Source organism: Fundulus heteroclitus, chromosome 3 (assembly GCF_011125445.2).
Source record: "Fundulus heteroclitus isolate FHET01 chromosome 3, MU-UCD_Fhet_4.1, whole genome shotgun sequence".
Lineage (NCBI taxonomy): Eukaryota > Metazoa > Chordata > Actinopteri > Cyprinodontiformes > Fundulidae > Fundulus > Fundulus heteroclitus.
Window position 1 is genome coordinate 33,860,956 of NC_046363.1, and position 20,121 is coordinate 33,881,076.

A 20,121-nucleotide genomic window follows, 5' to 3' on the forward strand; every position below is an offset into this window, starting at 1 on the left:
GAATAAAGATTAGTTGAATAAATGAAAAAGGGTGCTTGAACATTAACTAGTTAAGAAGGCATTTGAAAGTAGAAGTGTGAAGTTCAGTGAGCATAAAGTTTAATGCGGCGGTTTCTCTGTTGTCAAAAGCCCTCTATTTGATTCTAAAACTGTGGCAGATACTAGTGTTAGGTGTATTAAAAGTCATTACTTTTAGTCTCCTGCGGCCTGACATATCTGTTTCTCAGAAGTTTGGAAGGGCTGGGCGATAAATCAATCTAACGATTAATTTGAGTTAACAATTCATTAAGATTTAATTTTTGGAAAATGTTATTTTGCCAATACACTCATTGGGCTTCCATGATAGTGAGAGAGAGTGCTGAATATTAGTTTAGGAAAATATATTAAGAGGAAACTTTTTTTTTTACCATAACACAAGACTTTAATTTATTCATTTACTTATTTATTATTTTTAAAGGTAGTTTGAAGTTACACAAGAGAAGTGAAGCCTGTTCTTAGCTCATTGCGTAATACCACTAGCAGCAAACATCTTGCTATATTTTCATTGTTTACTATGGGAGTGCCGCCATCTTGTTTTACAAGCATGTATCACAGCTTGTTTTTAGTTACACTTTGAATTCAGGTCAACTCCCAGACAACATGCTTGAAATAAAAGCACATTTTTATATATATATATATATATTTTTTTTAATTTCTTTTTGTAAAACAAAAAGTAGAGGTAAAAATAGTTTTTTATTGGATTTGGCATGATAAAATTTGAGATTTTATTTTCAAGCCATATCGCCCAGCCCTAGTGTAACATTTAGCAGACTAACTTTGGGATTCCAACAGTTGCTGGGATCTATATATTATTACAGAATACATAGTGTGTTTATAGTATTGCGCATCAGAGGCAGTCTAAACACAGAACAAGAGCAAGCCAAGGATGAACCTCTGCTATTCCACAGGTCAAAATATCCAATAATACTTAAACTTTATTTAAACTTTATAAAATGTATTCAGTTGGAGAGTTTAGAAATGGAAGATGTTAACATAGACCTTATCAAAGGCACATTGAGCCTAAAATAAAATAGGCAATTATTTGTATCAGCAGAAAAGTAGTTGCAGTTAGTTGAATGCACAGTGGTATTTAGTAATTGACCTGACTTTTAAAATAAAATTTTTACCAACTCATACAAATTTTTTTACGTAAGAAATAGTGGATATAGATGCAACTAAAAACTGTTCAATCTTGATTTTATTGTTTCTTTAGAACAAAAACAGCCTCTTTAAAAATATTAAACTGAGGGCAGCTAGCATTTAATTATCAAATATATCAGTCATTCTCTAACTTTATAAGATGTACTTAACAAATTTTGAAAGTATTAACGATTTAACACTCTAGTGCAAGATTTAGACTTTTACCAAAGTCAAATTCAATCAAATCAGAGGATCTGCCCCCCTGGTTCTAACAAAACGCCAGGCCAGATGTACCTACTATGAAGAGGGAAAAAAACAGCAACCATAAAGTCAAAAATTTAAATAAACAATGCAAATTGGAGAACAGTAGGAGCAGAGGGAGAAAATAGACCCTGATGTCCTCCAGCAGCCTAAGCCTATAGTCACATAACTACAGAGATAGTGTCTTAGGGTAACCTAAGACATTCTAACTATAAGCTTTGTCAAAAAGGAAAGTTTTTAAGCCTAGTCTTAAAAGTAGACAGGGTGTCTGCCTCACGGACCAAAACTGGGAGTTGGTTCCACAGGAGAGGAGCCTGATAGCTAAAGGATCTGCCTCCCATTCTACTTTTAGAGACTCTAGGAACCACCAGCAGACCTGCAGTCTGAGAGCGAAGTGCTCTGTTAGGAACATACGGGGTAATCAGAGCTCTGATATATGATGGAGCTTGATTATTAAGGGCTTTATACGTTAGAAGGAGAATTTTAAATTCTATTCTTGATTTAACAGGAAGCCAATGAAGGGAAGCTAAAATTGGAGAAATATGATCCCTCTTGTTGATTTTCATCAGAACTCTTGCTGCAGCATTTTGGATCAGTTGAAGGCTTTGAACTGCATTTTGTGGACTTCCTGATAGTAAAGAATTACAATAGTCCACCCTTGAAGTAAGAAATGCATGGACTAGTTTTTCAGCATCACCTCTGGACAGAGTATTTCTAATTTTGGCAATATTCCGGAGGTGAAAAAAGGAAACCATAGAAACCTGTTTAAAATGGGATTTAAATGACATTTCTTGGTAAAAAAAAAAAAATAACACCAAGGTTTATACTTTTTTTGCCATCCAGATTAAGTGATTGACTAAGAAGCTTATTTTTTAAGGACTCTGGTCCAGCGATGACAATTGGATTGGATTCGTCAGGATTTATGGGTAAATATAGCTGAGTGTCATCAGCATAACGGTGGAAATTAATCCCACTAATTGTTAGACCCTTCGCTGATCTACTGGGTCCTGGATTCCTCCTGGTGTCTGATAATGCCTGACCTCATGAAAGAGTAGGCACTTTCTGGAGGGTATAGGACATGGTACAATTGACTGGCCTCCATGCTCTCCTGACCTCAATCCAACAGAACATCTCGGGTGCATCATGTTTAGGTCCATCTGATGCCACCAGGTGTCTCAGAGTGTCCATGAGCTCAGTGGTGCCCTGGTCAGACTCTGGGAGGAGACAACACTCCATTTGGCATATCATACAAACTACTGAGGACCATTTGGAGTTGCTGACATCTCAACACATTTAACCAACCTGCTGCATCAGTTTTTCAGTTTCACTTTCTCTGGAATTTCGGATTAAGTTCTCTGTGGGTTGATAATTTTCATATTCATGAAATGATGTGGAGTCCTTTTGTTTCCAACACATTCCTCATCAGCATCGGATATCCAGTGTTCATTTCATTTTTTTAGCAAGTTTGTCCCCCATGTGCGCTCAAACCTACTTCGATTCAGATGGATGATGGAAATGCGCTTGGTTCTATGTGTTTGCACACTCACACTTTCATACATCTGGATTTATTTGTGCATAAGCATTAGACATTTTTATTTTGGATGAAGCCAGGTTGAAGTGGCACATTCATGTAACTGCATATGAGGCCCTAGATTTACTAAAGCGATGTCTTCTCACCAGAAGAATAACTTAATGAGTGAATGTGAGTTAGAGCTCCTATAGCGGGTAAACTAACTGCCTCTATTCAGACGTCCGTTATTTACGCACACCACTTACTTTTTTATTGTAAAGGATTGGAGGGGTGCACTCAGTAATGTCAACTTTATGTGCGTGATTGACCTCATAGTATAAACAGAGAGATCCTAAAGGGCTTGATACAATGCTCTGAACCTCTAGTTTGACCAACAAAAGCAGTAAGCCACTCAGTTTAACAGCTGACAAGAGCTTAAACCAAAAAGATGAGATGATATCGTCAAAGAAACCCGTGATGCACATTGAGGCTGTGAGCTCCCACACAGGTTCACAGGCCCGGGGTGCATAAGAACAATACAGGTAACATTAGCACAAGTAAATCCTTTTATGCACCAAGATGCAATCAATCCATCAATCAGTTCCAATGCAAAGCATGTTTTTGAATAAATCTTATCATGTCATTGAGCAACATCACAAAAAGCCGTAGTTGATTGGATGAAGAAAAAAAATCTGTTCACATTAACGTTCTCCCTCGTTGATGAGGCTTTTACAGCAACATTTGGTATCAGGCAAGATGGGTCTCAGCTACAGGCTAAATCATCTGATGGACCAGTCTTCATTTTGGCATAAAAAGATGTGTCTCTAAACTCTCTTTTCCCATTTACACAACCACAATTTTCAGCATGTTTTAATCTCAACTCATGCATTCACCAACACTTGGATAAATTACTCGATCATCTAATTGTTTTCTAGTTGTTTTTGAGAGTTTTACTGAATATCCTCCAGGTGTCGCCAAATGGCCCACAAACTATAGAAACCTGCGTACGCAAGCCATTGACCTGCTGGGCCGTTGCGCGCATAGACTATGGCTGTGCGCATAGGTGGGACGTGGTCCCTGAATTGTTTGTGCATACGCAATTTCCTTCCCTTTAGCATACACCGGGCTGTCAGCCATACAAATCTACGTAAGTCTTTCCACATGAGGCCCTAGAATGGTTTCGGTATCAGGAGCAGGGGAGGAGACCAGAGCAGGAGGGCGGATCCTGTGGAGAAGGAACGCTGGGAGTGTTTGTCGGGATGTGGGACGAGCGGAGGAGGCTGCGGCGCACCTGGGAATTCACAGGAACAGGCAACCGTGCCTTCACTTATTCTCCCCAAAACTTCCGATCCCGGGCCATGCACTGAGTTTCAGGCGCAACCGGGAGCAACATGTACACGACGGAGCGCAGGCGCATGAGCCTGCGCGACGCGAGGAGGAAGGATCCGGTGTGGGTGTCCGCTGGAAGTTTGTGGCAGGACTCGGTGCTGGAGCTGACAGCCAACAGCGGCGGCTCCGGGAAACAGCTCGTTTCGCCGCGAAGTCGGACCAGAGCGGTGTCCGTGGCTTACATCGTCAGCGAGGACGCGTCGGTGCCGCAGACGGAGGAGAACCTCTCTCTGAAATGCTTGAAGGAAGCCTGCGCGGACGCGCACGCCTCTTTGAGAACTATTTCATACGATAAACTGTCTGCGGGAACCACAGACATCCTGGATAGTTTCTACAACGCAGGCAAGTGCAGGCACGCTGACCTGGAGGGGGGGATCCAAGTTATTATGCTGATCAGTGAAACTCACCGTCCCTGTTAAATCACGCAGATGTAGCAGTGGTGGAGATGAGCGACTCCTTCTGCCAGCCGTCTCTTTTCTACCACCTGGGAGTGAGAGAGAGCTTCAGCATGACTAATAACATCATCCTGTATTGTTACAAGCAGGACAGTGATTTGCAGTCTCTCAAGGTACCACGTGTCCGTGTCAATTGTTTGAAATCTGGGTAAAAATGTAACCAGTTCTGTAACCTCGCTGGATGACAAAGCCGCTGGCTGTCAGACAAGACACGCCCAGGACGCACTGAATGATTGATGCATGGTCATTAGGTTATAATGAATGTGAGTCCAAGCAAGTGCATATAACAATGAACATTTAATATTAGTATTTACTGGGCAACGCTTGGTCTAATTATGTTCATTGTGTCTACCGATGTGTTTTTTGGGCTGTGTGCTGAAGGGTGCAGGTGCATCCCAGTAAATCAGAATACCCCAAGGAAGTTAATTTAAGTTCAAAACTTTAAAAGGTGTATTTCAAAGTTCGTTACATTTATGGTCTATAGACACTAAAGCCCAAAATAGTCCAGTAGAATCCATTTTTAATGCAAAAATGTCCACTTTCTGAGCACAAAAGTATGTTCATGTACTGTATGGTGTATTATACACTTAGCTGGAACTATTTTATTATCAGTGCAGTTTGGCCAATCGAGTTCAGTAATACGTGGCCATTAAGCTTGCTATTGGTAGTTTTGGCCGTGTGGGCAGAGTCCTGTGGTAAAATGAAATCAGTGTCTCGGCTTTGCTTCACAATCCTCTGAAGGCTGCGGTTTCCCCTTTTGCTTGTGCTCCCTTTTTTCCCCCTCAACACTTTTTTCCTTCCACCAAACCTTCCATTAAAAAGCTTGGATATAGTACGGTGTACAGTCAAATCAGCAGTCTTTGCTGTTGTTGCGTAGGCCATAACATAACACTTCTGCATATAAAATGGTTGTCCTATTGGTCTAAATCATTCTACAATTAATGGAAAACTAAATTTGGGTGATTATGTAATAAATCTGTAATATGACTTTATTTGTTTTTAAATGAACTATTTAGCACCATAATCTCATATTTGACTGTTTAGTTGATTGTAACTTTCGCACAATCCAATCAAGGCTTCTGTCCATGTCTGACTTGGATTTAATTTGTGAGAAATGTTCCAATCAAAAGCCGTCAGGCATGAGCAGACATGAATTTGTTCCCCATGAACGCTCTTCTCTCTCTCTCTCTCAGTGTTCACTGATGCCTGCTTTGTTGGTTTAGGAGCAGTGTGGGAGTTACACCTTCATCCCATACGTGGTGTCACCTCAGGGCAAAGTGTTCGCCTGCGATGCCGCCATGATGACCTGCATCAAGGAGCTGATGCAGCCCAGTCTACAGCTGGAGCCCCTTCTCACGCTGCTGGTGGAGCGATTGGTGCACCTGCTGAACAACGTGCACATTCAGTCCAGGTCAGTCAGGCGCCGCAGGGCTTCGAATCCCCCGTTTTTGCCGCGTCTCGCATGCGGCCTTCCTGTCACAAACCCGCATTTTCCCAACTTCAAACTTCACCTGGCCGTGTTCGTGGAAGATTGTGAAACAGTGGAAGGGTGCCTGCCTTACTTTGTGTTTCTGCCGACAGCGAGTACTTCCGGGAGTCGCTCAGGCAAGAGATCCGGATGGCGCGGGAGCGATTCAGTGGGAAAGCCCTGAGCGAGGAGCTGAGCCGCATCCAGAGTCGCCTGGATAGCGTGGATCTGCTCACGCCCGACATAGTCATGAACCTGTTGTTGTCCTACAGAGATGTTCAGGTGATGGCTTTATCAGTTGTGTCACATCTGACCGAATTAAATGGTGGAAAACGCCGTTGGTTGATTTTAAATAAGCTTGAGTAGGGTCACCAATTTCTTTCAGGAAGATCTATTAATCAATTTAATGATTTAACTGATCATAAATACATGTGTTCTCAAATATAAAAAGGTTTATTATTGAATAGTTAGTTAATAGTACATGTTTTTAGCACGTAGTGTCAAAATTTCTTCTACAATTCAAAAGAAAAACAAAACATTCATAGTTTTATTTCATTTTTCTGTAGGATTATGATGCCATGATCAAGCTGGTGGAGACTCTGAACAACCTGCCCATGTGTCAGGCTGCAAGGCATCAGAATATCCAGTTTCACTACATATTTGCCTTAAACAGGTACCCACATCTTTGTGTGATCTACGTAATTAAACATTTGTAATTCAGCCACGGGTTTCGTTGTGTTCTGCGCGCGGAGCTTTTGTTTCCTTTGTTCAATCCTCTAAGGACAAAGCTGCCTGGCTGCAAACATGACCCCGTTGTCTCGTTTCTAGGAGGAATCATCCCGGCGATCGGGCGAAGGCTCTGAAACTAATCCTGCCGATCGTGGAGTCGGGGGACAAGGTGGCATCGGACGTCTACTGCCTGTGTGGACGGATCTACAAAGACACGTTCATGAGCTCGGGCTACTCTGACGTATCCAGCAGAGATCAGGCCTGCTACTGGTACATGGAGATTTTGTGTTTGTGGATAAGCATAAAGAAATGAAACTCATTTAATATAGAGATTTATTACAACACAGAGTGATATACATGTTAGGGTTTCTGTTTTTCTTGTAATTTGGGAGATTATAGCTCACAGTTCAACCCCAAATTCAGTTACTCAGAAGGTGGGGTTATTACATTAGACCTAAAACAGGACTTTTTTAATTAGCAGGGATTTATTTTATGGCCAATAGAATCACAGGGAAAGGTACTGACGTGACAGTTGTCCATAAGAGAGTCATAAACAGGGGTGCACATAACTGGTACGCAGGTACGCATGCGCGTCACAAATCAGGAACGCGTAACGTCAATTATATTACTACGCGCATTTGCGTACTGCTTGACCGTCAGCTTATCAACACCTGTTTTGAATTACTGTCGAAGATGTCCAAAAAACAACAAACATTAAGCAGCTTCTTTGGCGTTCAGCCACCAACAAAGAAACGCCTAACTGGACCCGAGCCGAAGTAAGACTTTTTTCAGAAAAGTGGCTCCAGGACGTGCCGTGGCTTGAAGCCGACGAGGAGCGCACTGAAATGTGGTGCAAGATTTGCCGCTCGCACCCAAATCTAGCAGACAAAACAGGTGCGTTCTATAAAGGCTCAAAGAATTTCAACCATCCTTTATTTGACAAACATGAAAAGAGCAAGGAGCACATGAATGTGGTGCAAGCCATTGCTAATAAACAAGCTAGCCGACAAGAACTGTCCAGTCGCCCACTTGCCAGATGGCGAGATAAACTGAATGAAGAACAGCGGCAAGCTCTCCATAATATGTTTCTCCTCGCCTTCCATAAAGCTAAACATGCACGTCCTATGTCTTCCTTTGCTGAGGACATTCCCTTACTGAAGCGGCTGGGAGTAAATGTCGGAGGTGCATATCATTCACGTGAAGGCGGCACACGGATCATGCAGAGCATCGCTCACACCATCACAGGGGAGTTAAGAGTTAAGCTGCAGTCTGCTGAATTTTGGGGCCTGACTTTTGATGGATCTGAGGACATCACAAAAACTGAGCAGGAAATCGTTTATATTGTGTCTGTGTCCAGCGACGGAGAGTTTACCTCCGACTTTCTCGGACTTATTGAACTGGGTGCTGACCGGACCGCGCAGGCTATAACAGACGGACTTGTGAGACTTTTCCAGGACACAGGCTTGGATAACTGGACAACAAAGTTGGTCGCGGTGTGCACAGACGGGGCTGCTGTCAACGTTGGTATGTACAATGGCGTTGTGCCAAAGCTCAGGGAACTTGCTGCAGTCGGAGACTCCCTTGTGCACATTTTGTGCACCGCGCACACACTGGAGAATTGCGCAAAATCGGCCGATCGCACCGTTCCTTACTGTGAGGCATTTAATCGCACTGTGGTCAAGCTGCTGCAGTTTTACTTACAAAGAGGGGGTGCAAAAAAAAATGCTGCACTGAAGAAGCTGTGTGAAGAAAATGGGATCTCCTTTGTGAAACTGGGTAAGTTTCATAATATCAGATGGTCTGCATGGAGGCATGAAACACTGTTAAAAATATCAAGACTACTGCCAGCCATTAAAATCCAACTGGCTACCAGTGATGACAGCGATTTGCAACAAATCTGCACAGAGCGTTTTCAGTGCTTTCTGTTGAACATGCTTGACATTGGAAACATTTTGAAATCCACATCCATTAACTTTCAGAAGGAAAAGCTGACCATTGGAGAATGTAAAGATGAACTCATGGTAGCCATTGGACAGTTCACACTACTGCTTGATGGTGAAGGCCACTACAGGGAACACACTGCTTCTAATGTGGATGCTGACAGAGACAAGACACACATACTTAGGGGGTTAATTGAAGAGTTTGAAATCAGATATGACTCCCTCAAGTCATGTGATCATTTTTTAGTATTTGATCCTTCAACATGGCCGGAGGAAATGAAAGACCTCCACAGTTTTGGAAACACAACAGTTGTCAGTATTCTCAAGAAATATGAGGCTGCCTTGCAGCTTGATAAAGACACCACTGTGACAGAATGGATGCGCTTAAAGCAGGCAGGAAAACGCCTGGGGGCCTCATCTGTGTATGACTTGGTCCAAATTGTAAAAACAAGTAACCCAGTTACTTACTCCAACATCAACAAGGTGGTTAAGCTATCCCTTACACTGCCTTTAAGCAGTGCAGCTTGTGAGAGGGGATTCTCGCATCTCAGCATAATAAAAAACAAGTACAGATCTCGTCTGTCACATGCTCGTCTCTCAGCCCTGATGCACATTCATCTGTCAAGGCAGACCACAGAGACATTTGACCCAAAGCCAGCTGTAGACCTGTGGATGGAGACAGCTAATCGGAGGCTAAACCAAGGACAGGGAAGTGCATCTGCAGCATCATTTACCACGCAGGAGTCTGAAGCAGAGGACAGTGGGAGCAACACTGAGGAGGACAGTGAGGAAGACTGAGCTTAATAAGACCACGCTACAAATGGGGTGAGTAACAAACACCATCTTCTGGTACTCACCTGAGTAACTCATCCAAAATGTTATGTGCACCCCTGGTCATAAACACCCTCCACAAGAAGGGCTGGTCACTAAAAATCAAAAATCTTTATTGTCGCCTCGTGTTTCCAATGGTGACATTTTTTTGAGACAGACGTCGGCCCAGGATGCACATAGATAACGTATAACACGCAGACACAGCAGACATAATATTTCCACACTTTTCTATGTATATAAATGAAGTCAGTTGATGGCGATGACCAAACACACTTCCCGAGAAGCTCAAAGCGTGCAAATAGCCTTTAGGGTCTGATGAGACTCGTACCGAGTGCAAAAAGTCTGTTATCAGTCCCTTTTTGAACCGTATGAACTTCTGTGTCGTTGCATCCATTAGTCCCTCGATGATGCACTCATACCCGCAGTAAATTATGTGCAGTACTCTTAAGCCTTCGTTTACAGAGCTGTGCAACCAGACGTTCCCGGAGAAATTAGTGCGCAAATAGGCATTGACAGTAGTGTGTTTGTAACGTGTGACCGACCGCAAACGTCTCAGGGAGCCATAGCCCTTACGGCTTTTGGAAACATCTATTAGTTTTTGATGTAATGTTTCTGAATGTTTTTTTTCTGATGGAAACGGTTTATGCTGCGTCTCGCCCTTCTCTGGACTCACGCAGCATAAACCGTGTCCAGACGGCATCCCTCAATCCCCCAAATTCAGACACAATGAATGGTGGGCATTAGCTGTATCCATAACCAATAAAATAAAACCACTTGACAAATATGACACTGCATGTAATCTATATCTATATCTAGTGAATATATCCTTTTCACTTTTTGTATTGAGTTACCTGAAGCAAACCTACAATAATCCTCTCCTTTTGTTGATTTCCGCCTGTAAACAAAATCCATTAGATGCAAATTAGAGTTTGAATTTTGCTTCCCAGTATAATTTACTCTTCCAGTTTGACTTTAGAAAAGATTTGATGTTTTTTTTTCCCCCCTAGGTATGGAAAAGCTTTTGAGGCAGAGCCAACCCTCCACTCTGGGATCAACAGTGTGGTCCTCCTGATGGCAGCTGGACACGAATTCGAGACTTCTATTGAGCTGCGCAAGATAGGTGCAAAAAATAAATAAATACTCATCTTTAACATAGGTTTAGAGATTTCAGGACTTTATTATTTTCTGATGCACATTTGGCGTGATAAACGACTCAAAGTATCTACATCACAAAAAAAGGATATAATTTATAAACAATGGTGTATATAGTTTGTTTCTTTTTGAATTGCTTCAACATTTCTGGCCTTTGTGCAAGCAAATATAAAGAAATCAGAAGTGTTTACACAGAACTCTGATTGCAATCACTGACTCCTTGGATGACACGTGAGCTTGTAACTGTGCATAGGGATGTCCGCTGTTGATATGCTGGTAATACGCTTTGGTTGGTGTCGTTGGTGTAACATTTAGGCGTTACCATAAGCAGGCTGCTTGGCCGAAAGGGCAGTTTGGAGAAGATGATGGACTACTGGGATGTAGGCTTCTACGTTGGAGCAAACATCCTCGCTAACGAGTTCAGGAAGGTCATAGAAGCTTCTGAGAAGCTCTACAGACTCAATGCCCCTGTTTGGTGAGGAACACAAATTGCTCAGCTCACTCTGCTTGTTTAAGCATTTAGCAAACTTCTCAGTTGTAACTCCATGTGGACCAATCAACGTTGCATGTTTCTTTCAGGTATCTGGCCTCCATCATGGAGACGTACATCCTGTATCGGCAGTTTGCCAAGCAGCCTAAGGTGCGCTCCCCCAAACAGGACACTGTTGACTTCTGGATGGAGCTGCTCCTGCAGTCCTGCAAACCCACCGTCTCGACAAACCGCTGCCCAGTAAGAGAATAAGATCGGCAAAGAAGTGCAAAAAGCCATGAGATAATTTCACCTTTTATTGCAGTGGTATAATCTATCTTAAAACAAATTTCAGAGAATTTGGAAAAATCCAACCTTTAATTCTTTAACATTAGTAACATTTAAAAATATATCTAAAGCTTTTTGATTCAGTTATACTTTTTAAGATCAGGGCTTTTAATAAGTAGCCAATGGGCTATAAATGTGATGTGGCACAGAGGTCAGTTTCTCTTCAAAATGGGAAAGACAAGAAAACATGCATTTTAAAGTAAGGCAGACATGTGTTGATCTTCTTAAGTCAAAAAAATGCTTTGAGACTATAGCTATAGGCCAAAATCTGTTCAGATTTACTGTAAGAGCAATAAATATGAAGCTCATTGTTGCAGAACTTTAGAAAAAAATAATGATTTTGGGGTCACCAAAGTCGGCAACAATTTGAAGCAATCTGCATTCCAGCAGGTTCTATGGAAGGCTTTAAAGAAAAAAAACATAAATATGTAGAGTTTGCTAAACGCTGCTGGGACTTTAAATGGAACTGTGTGCTTTGGCCAATATAGACCAAGTATATGTAAAAAAAAAACTATTATATAAAGAGACACTTGGATGTCTTCCGTGAGGCATGGTGGAGGATGGGAGACGGTGTGGGTTAGTTTTTATTCTAAAAGTTCGAGAAGCCTTAGAGTTCATGACAGCATAACTTCTTTGAAATACCAGGAGATAAAAAAGATCAGTGAACTTTTTTTTTCAAAACTAAAAAGGTATCTTTTAACAGGACGATGATCCACAGTATGTGGCCTAATCAACACAGAAATGGTTCACAATTATTAACATTAGATGTGTTAATAAGTGTTGCAGCATTGATTAAAAATAAATATTTTAAATATAACTAAATCAATTTACATAAAATGTACATCAATTTGTTGTGAGATTTTGCTGCTGCAATAAGCGATTCAGCTATGTTAACGCTTTAGCTTACTGGCACTACCTCTACGGTAGTGCCAGTAAGCGTAGAGGCTTCTGCATCACATTTGGAAAACAAAAAGAAGAAAACGTTGATTTCCTCTGGAAGTAATCTGACATCTACCTCCCTTCAGATCCATAACAAATTAACTAGAAAAGAAATTGCATTTCCTCTAAAAAATACACACTGCAAAAAGGGAACTAAAAGTATTTAAAATTTTCTTGAAATTAGTGAATTTGCCCTTCATTTGAGCAGGTAAATATAATTATCTGCTAATGGAATAAGATTTTTACACTTAAAATAGGAACAACTCATCACCATCATCTTATTTCAAGTACAATATATCTAATTATCTTATTTTAGGGGAAAAGATACAGATAATCTTATTTACCTGTTTAAATCAAGGACAAATGCACTAATTCTGAGAAAATATTACTTAATTTTAGTTCCTTTTTTGCAGTGCACTGTGAATGCTGAGAGCAGAATTGGTAGGATGGCCTGTTGGAGAAACTGGGCTGATGCAGAAATGCTTGTTGGCGAAGAAGAAGAAGAAGAAGAAGAAGTGATCAAAGCAGGCCGACCACCTTAGCCCAATCTGTTGAAAGTAGTTTTAGAGCTGTTTAATCGGCGTTGAACGTGTGAGAGAAAAAGTAGAAAAACTGAAAGCCAAGAGGGTAAATCTGTTGATAAAAGAACAAAACATTTGAGTTAAATGTAGCTTACACTATCAGCCATGTTAACAGCAGTTTGTATGTTACAATCAGAAAATATTGTTAGCCGAAGAAAATCTCATCCACCTCAGTGGAGAGGTTTTGTTGTTTCTGATGAATGCAATTCAAATTCCTTAAGACACTGTTGTTTGAAAGTTACTGTCTAAAAGGAGACAGACGTTTCTACACTATGATGTATGATTTGTTAAAGGTGTGGCGAGAGGAAGATTTAGTTTCAAAAACTGTGGATTATTGGAGCTTAGTCTGGCAGACGAGTCACTGATTCCATCAGCTTCAGATGGGAAACCGGATTAGAAAATGCAAACTAGGATTTTATCAGTAAATGGTAAAATATGTTAAAAAAAAAAGAAATATTCATTACTAGCCCATTGTCATGTGAGCCATTAAATGTTTGCATGGCTTCCTTAGCTGGAAGTAAGGGGGAGCAACGAGCATTCAAAAGCATTTGGTGTTTGCATGATTTAAGAGATTTTCTTATCGATTCCTAAGGGATTTTTTTCTAACTATATATTTCAACCTTCTTAAAATCCAATAATTTCTATCCAAACGTAGGCTTTTTGATACCATGGAAATGATCAGTTTCTCCTCAGGCATATTTTTCTTTCTCCTGACAGATCTGTAAATGAGTTTGATGGCTGATCAACCATATATGTTTCAAGAGAAACCGATCTTCAGCCTTTTTTCAGCCGTCTACAAGCCTATGTTTGACCTAAAATTCTCTGGTTTTAGGAATAATAAAAAAAACTAGGTTTTTTCAGCCATCGATGCTGATTGAAAAAACCACTAAATATGTTTGATATTTAAATAGCTAAAAAAGCTGCACAAACATTGCAGAAGTTGTACAAAAAAGAAGTATGTAAGTATGGAAAAACCCCGGAGTGGGAAGGACCTCTGGGGTTTGAATCCAATAAATAGACAACAGAGATTGTCATGAAATCAAAGTCTGTGAAACCCGTAATGTCCATTGAGTTTGCATTTCTGTTTCAGGTGCTCATACTGGAGCCTAGTAAAGTCTACCAGCCGTCGATTGTGAGCGTTAGCGAAGAGGACGAGGACCACACCGTTCAGCTGAAATACGTCACACCTTTGAAGGTTTGTGCTCCCTCTGCTGCCGCGTGTGGCTTTTTCTTTCAGCGTACATATGATTAATGTTCCAGGGGATGTTTAATTAGTTTAGGGTAAGACTGTGTGCTCGTAGACTAAAAACATGAGGGAAAACATGACTGACTTCTTCCCCCGCAGCTCTTTATTTTCTTTTTCTTCCATTTGCGCATTCGTGCAAATTAAACCTGTGGCCTCCTCCAACCAGCTTGTTTTTTTTTGTTTGTTTGTTTGTTTTCTCTCTCTCATCTTTTCCTTTTTTTGCTGCCGATTCTGCAGAAAGGCTTACACCAGTGGACTTTCCCAGCAACTGCAATCCGAGGGGTGAGGTAAGGAGGAAGGCGGCGTGTGCAAACTCCTCTCCGCTGGATGTGTTGTAGCCAGGGGGATCCATAACGTGCGGGTTGTCAGGCAACATTGGCTCGCCCTCAGATCTCTTTTCCGTCAACATGCTTTCAGGCTTGACTTCTTTCTTGTTTATTTGTTGATATCCCCTGTGGCTACTGCCCGGTGACCCTGAACGCTGATCTGCTAATTTAGACACAGCTAATAAAGCAGCGAGCTGCTGGTTAGGATCCGTAGATTTTAATGTTAAGCGGGGAGATTTCTACTGGAGCCGAACATGACAACACCCATCCCTCCACCATTACTTGGCCTGAAGCATCTTTAGATATAAAAAAATGAGGTGTTGTTCATAAAGTCCAGCAGAGGATGTCCCAAAAGCTGATTATTCTACTTTTTAGTAACAACCGAAATCAATTTTCCCTTGTGCATTTAACAAATAAGCTACAGCTATTTGTATCTATTTTTCCTTAAGCGCATCAAAGATTGATGAGCGGAGCTGCTTCCTGTATGTGCACTACAACTCGGATGACTTCCAGCTCTGCTTCCCGTCAGAGATCCACTGCAAGGGGTGAGTAAGTTGTGCGTTTGAGCCACAGAATCACTTTCTTTGCCGCCGAACTGCCTGAACTGGCTTTGCAAATAAGCCGAGGCACCGGCTCAACGCGGAGGAGGATAATAAGGGGACAGTTGTTTCGCTGAGTGCAAGCAATGACCTGGAGAAGATGATGAAATCAGTTCGGGTGACTCATTTCCTTTGTGCCTCCCAGAAAGCCCATTTAAGGCAGGTCCTGTGTCAGTGTTGCGTAAAATGCGTAACCTCTCGTTCAGTGTAGCGCCACAGATTCTGTTTATTTGGAGAGGAACATTGGTGACAACCTAAAAGCCCTTTATGCAAGTCTGTTTTTATTAGTGCTCCTTTCACTTAGGAATGTTTTGACTTGAACGTCTTCCAGAGAAATTGGAGTAAAACCGAAACTCCATGGTTGCAAAACACGAAAGCGCTTTAATGCGTTTGGATTTACTATATGCCATCCCTTAAGATGTTTGCGAAGCCGCAAATTAGATCATGTAAACAAAGTTTTTTTTTTTTCAGTTTGAACACTAATTTACTTTATATGTAGATTATCCTGACAGTGGTTAAAATCCAGTTGATTGACTGGATCCATCAGCAGCAGAAGCCCGCACCTTTACCTTCCCTTCATGTTATGATGCACTTATTCCTAAAGCCGAAGAGCAGATTACAGGAAGTGGACTGAAGACAGGAGATTCAGCATGAGCATGTCCCTTAAAACATTGCTGCAGCATTGTACAGCATGAGAAAACGGTGGTATTCTGTGACTTATAGCTAGTTGTGACTGGCATCTTAAATACATTGTAAAACTTCTATATCAACAAATATTTAAAGTCACCTATAAATGAGATTTTTTTAATTTGTTTATTTACCTTTATCGCAGTGGTCTAACAAACCTTCTTGGACTTTTTGACTTTTTTCACTAGTTGCTGCTTTGCGACCAAACTCCAATGTATTTTATTGGGATCATATGTGATAGACCAACATAAACTATTGCATGACTGTGAAGTGGAAGGATAATGCATGGATGCTGTTTTAAAAAAATCTTTACGGTTAAAGATGTGAAAGTGTGGCATGCCTTTATATTCAGCTAATGCTTCGTAGAACCACCTTTTACTGGGAGTCTTTTAGGGTATGTCTTCACCAGTTATGAATAGCTAGAGAATTGAATTCATGCCTGTTTGTAAAACAGCTCAAGCTCAGTCAGATGGGATTTAGGTCGTCTGCCAACATCGGTTTTCACACCTTGCCTTTCGATCTGGACTTTGACTGGACCATTTTAACACAAACTTTGACCCGAATCATTCCGTTGAAGCGTTACCTCTGTGGTTTTGAGTGTTTCCCTGCTAAAAGAGGAAGCTATCTTAAGCCTTTTGCTGCATCTAACAGGTTTTCTTCCCGAATTGGGATGAATTTAGCTTCATTCATCTTAACATCAACTCTGACTAGAATGCTGCAGGAAAGCATCCCTTCCCCACTGCATGATGCTGCAACCGCCATGTTTCATGACGGGGATAGTGCGTCTAGAGGGATGTGCAGTGTTAGGGTTTTTTGCATCTCACATCTAGGCCAAAATGTTTTGCATTTTGGTCTCACCAGACCAGAACGCATGTTTTTCCTATAATGCTTGGGGAAAACACCAATCAGGACATACTGATACTGTTTTCCAACATTCAACGATGCATTAAACTTCTCAGCATCTTCATCCCTGACCTGCCTGCTGTGATCTTGATCTTCATGACACTGATGTTCTCTAATGAACCTCTGAGGCCTTCACAGAACAGCCGGATGTATTCAAAGACTCTGGGACTTGTGAAAGGCATTTGGTTGCTTCACATTTTATTCAGGGGTATCAGGATTATTGATTCTGAAGACACATGTAAACCACACTTTTTAGACTTTTTTTCTTTAATATTTGTTGAAAACCATGTATCCTTTTTTATTTCATTTGTCACCTATATGCTTTAGGTTTGTGGCTGAACTATCACATGAACATCTCCAAAATAAATAAAACATGAGATTTGTGGCTGTAACAGGAATATTGCTGGAAAATTGGGATAAAATTTACGGGGTAAAAATACTTTAGTAAGGCGCGCTGTAAATAAAACCCGAATCCATCTAATGTGGCTTCACCTATAGATCCAACGGCAAGTGTTTAGTTGTTTCAACTTTTGCATTTTTAAAAGCAGCACCTCATATTTCTGAAACTGGATCCTGAGTGAGTCATGGTCCCTACAGAAAACCCCAACAGCCATGCACGCTGATCCCATTGAGTTGCTGCACATTTAGCATGCCGCATCGTTGTCAGGCGTTCAACTTTGAATGGAACCATGAGTTATTTGGAAGCAAATGTTTGCAAAATGCCATACTTTTACTTTTGTGGAACAAGTTAACTAATGATAAATTAATTAGCATCTGTGATCAATTTCTGATAGACTTGTGAAGGAATACACTTTTTGATGCTAAAAGTCTCTTTAAGGCACTCTAGGTTTATGCACTACATAAGTGGCCTCATTGCCCATTTTGTTTTAGATGAAGACTATAAATAAGAGCTATATTATTCAGATAGATTTGTATTTACATTTACGATGTTTTCCCGCTAGTTTCTGCGAGTTGGTGAACTCTCTGCTCCACCAGGCTGAAAACTCCACTGATGACCCCCAACTTCTAACTCAGGGAGTACTTGAGGTTAGTCGCAGTCTGTATTTGTTTCCTCTGATGCAACGTGTTCTCTATTTTAGGCCTGTCCTGGCCCTGAAACAAGAAACATGACGGTTTACAAGAAAGCACAACTGAAAGCACAGTGGTACTTTTTTTAAAACCTCTGTTTGTGTGCTATTGCAAAAAAAAAAAGATTTAAAAATTGCCAGAACTGCCTCTTTCATCGCATACCTGTGAAACCCCTCACGCTTCTGCTGTTCTCCAGTTGTTGATGCTGTCTGTCATGTTTCAGTTCATCTATGAGACTAACGAGGATGGCGACAGAGTGATTCTTGGGAAGGGGACGTATGGCGTCGTGTACGCTGGCAGAGACCTCAGCAACCAAGTCCGCATCGCCATCAAGGAGATTCCTGAAAAAGACAGCACGTAAGAGATTTATGTTCTGGCTTATTTTCAAGAACGCTTCATTGACACATAGTGAATATAACAGAACCTGGCCAGCCAGATAAATAATGTGTAGCACGCTGCGTTCTGCACATTATCAATCTGGGCCCGCTCCCATCGAATCCGCTCGGGGAAAGGAGGGACATTGAGCAGAACTTTGCGAGCTGATTGGGCGAAGCGACACCTACAGGGTCCGAAATTAACACTTGTGAGACGCCAAATGCGAGTAAGATAAGATAAGAGTAAATTTTCTGTTTGGTGAATAAATTTCAGAGGGCTAGCTGCCACATGGCGAGTAAATGTTTGTGCCAAATAAATCGTGTTTTTCAGTCATCATTTGGGTCGGTGCTTCTTTATGTTCATCTGCTGTCAGCTCCTATTACAACAAATGTACACGTACACAAACACTCGCACATGTGACGCGAGAACGACAGCAACTACGTCATGTCCGTTTGCTAACTAGCGTTTAGCTCAGGCTAATTACGTAGCGAGATTATGTGGAGATATTTAGCAGGAATCTGTCAGACTTACTTTGGCCGGTAAAAAATATGGTTGATGTTTGCCTGCCTACCAATGGTTGGTTTTAGCCAATCAGGGTATCAAATGAAAATTTAAGCAGCAGGCGCCATGAGAAGCCACAGCAAATTAAGCTGGTCGAGGTGCACTTATGTGGACAGCGACACTCGTGAATTCTGACTAAACAGATGTGACAGCAGCAGCTGCGTCTTCCTGCGCTGCCATGTTTGTTTTGGTTCAGCTGTGGGCTCGGCAGCTCTTGCTTTTGTCACAGCTGTATGTCCCGCCATAAATAAGAATACTGCAACGCGATTGGCCGACCCATTTTGGTGTCAGTCTCCAGCGGATGAAGCGAGAGCGGGACAAGATGGGTCCTCGCGTCTTTGTGAACGCACAAATACCGCGAGAATCCAGCTTGAAGGAAAGGTTAATAATAACTAGAAGAAGAAATTTAAATATTTATTGTGATATAATGACAAGACAGACAAAGAAGTTAAAGTGAATAAAAAATCAATGTATGAATATGTTCCTCGATTGCATAACTAAAACCAATACATAACCTATGTTGGTGAATGTGTGCTCCTCAGGTACTCACAGCCCCTCCATGAGGAAATAGCTCTCCATAAAAGGCTCAAACACAGGAACATTGTCCAGTATCTTGGCTCTGTCAGTCAGGATGGTTTCATCAAGATCTTCATGGAAGAAGTACCAGGAGGTACAAACTCACAGTTAAAACTACTAATACTCATACAGTACCCTCCATAGTTATTGGCACCCCTTGAAATGTGTTGAATTGTGTTTACAACCATAAAATAAATTCATCTTTTGCTGCTTAACCTAGGAATATTAAGACAGAATATTAATAAATCATGTGTTGAGATGACTGCTGTCAACACTTTGTACAATCTCCTTCTGCCAAAAAGACAGCATTTAATCTTCTCTTGTTATATTTACATTGGAGCATACAGAGAGAGGGCTCTTTGACCTTTCTTCTTTGCAGAATCTTTACAGTCCTGTTCTCTTTAGATCCACCCACAGTTTGTTTTTTAATAGGATTTAGTTCTCGGGACTAAGCTTGTCATAAAGGTTTATGTTGTATCTGGTGATCCATTTCTGTGTCAGTCTGGTC

General features: G+C 41.3%; 1 protein-coding gene across 1 annotated transcript in view; it reads left to right on the plus strand.

Annotated features, from left to right (window-relative positions):
• The first annotated feature begins 3,964 nt into the window (after positions 1–3,964).
• The window catches only part of si:ch211-1i11.3 (mitogen-activated protein kinase kinase kinase 5), a 30,352-nt gene continuing 14,195 nt past the window's right edge, over positions 3,965–20,121 (plus strand). The window contains exons 1-15 of the mRNA XM_036135255.1: positions 3,965–4,681; positions 4,768–4,907; positions 6,018–6,205; positions 6,376–6,544; positions 6,829–6,935; positions 7,091–7,261; positions 10,770–10,882; positions 11,230–11,389; positions 11,494–11,644; positions 14,342–14,446; positions 14,735–14,784; positions 15,273–15,368; positions 17,975–18,059; positions 18,325–18,458; positions 19,580–19,707. Of these exons, the coding sequence (XP_035991148.1) occupies positions 4,342–4,681; positions 4,768–4,907; positions 6,018–6,205; positions 6,376–6,544; positions 6,829–6,935; positions 7,091–7,261; positions 10,770–10,882; positions 11,230–11,389; positions 11,494–11,644; positions 14,342–14,446; positions 14,735–14,784; positions 15,273–15,368; positions 17,975–18,059; positions 18,325–18,458; positions 19,580–19,707 (2,137 nt within the window). The 5' untranslated portion in view covers positions 3,965–4,341. The remainder of the gene's footprint in view (positions 4,682–4,767; positions 4,908–6,017; positions 6,206–6,375; positions 6,545–6,828; positions 6,936–7,090; positions 7,262–10,769; positions 10,883–11,229; positions 11,390–11,493; positions 11,645–14,341; positions 14,447–14,734; positions 14,785–15,272; positions 15,369–17,974; positions 18,060–18,324; positions 18,459–19,579; positions 19,708–20,121) is intronic.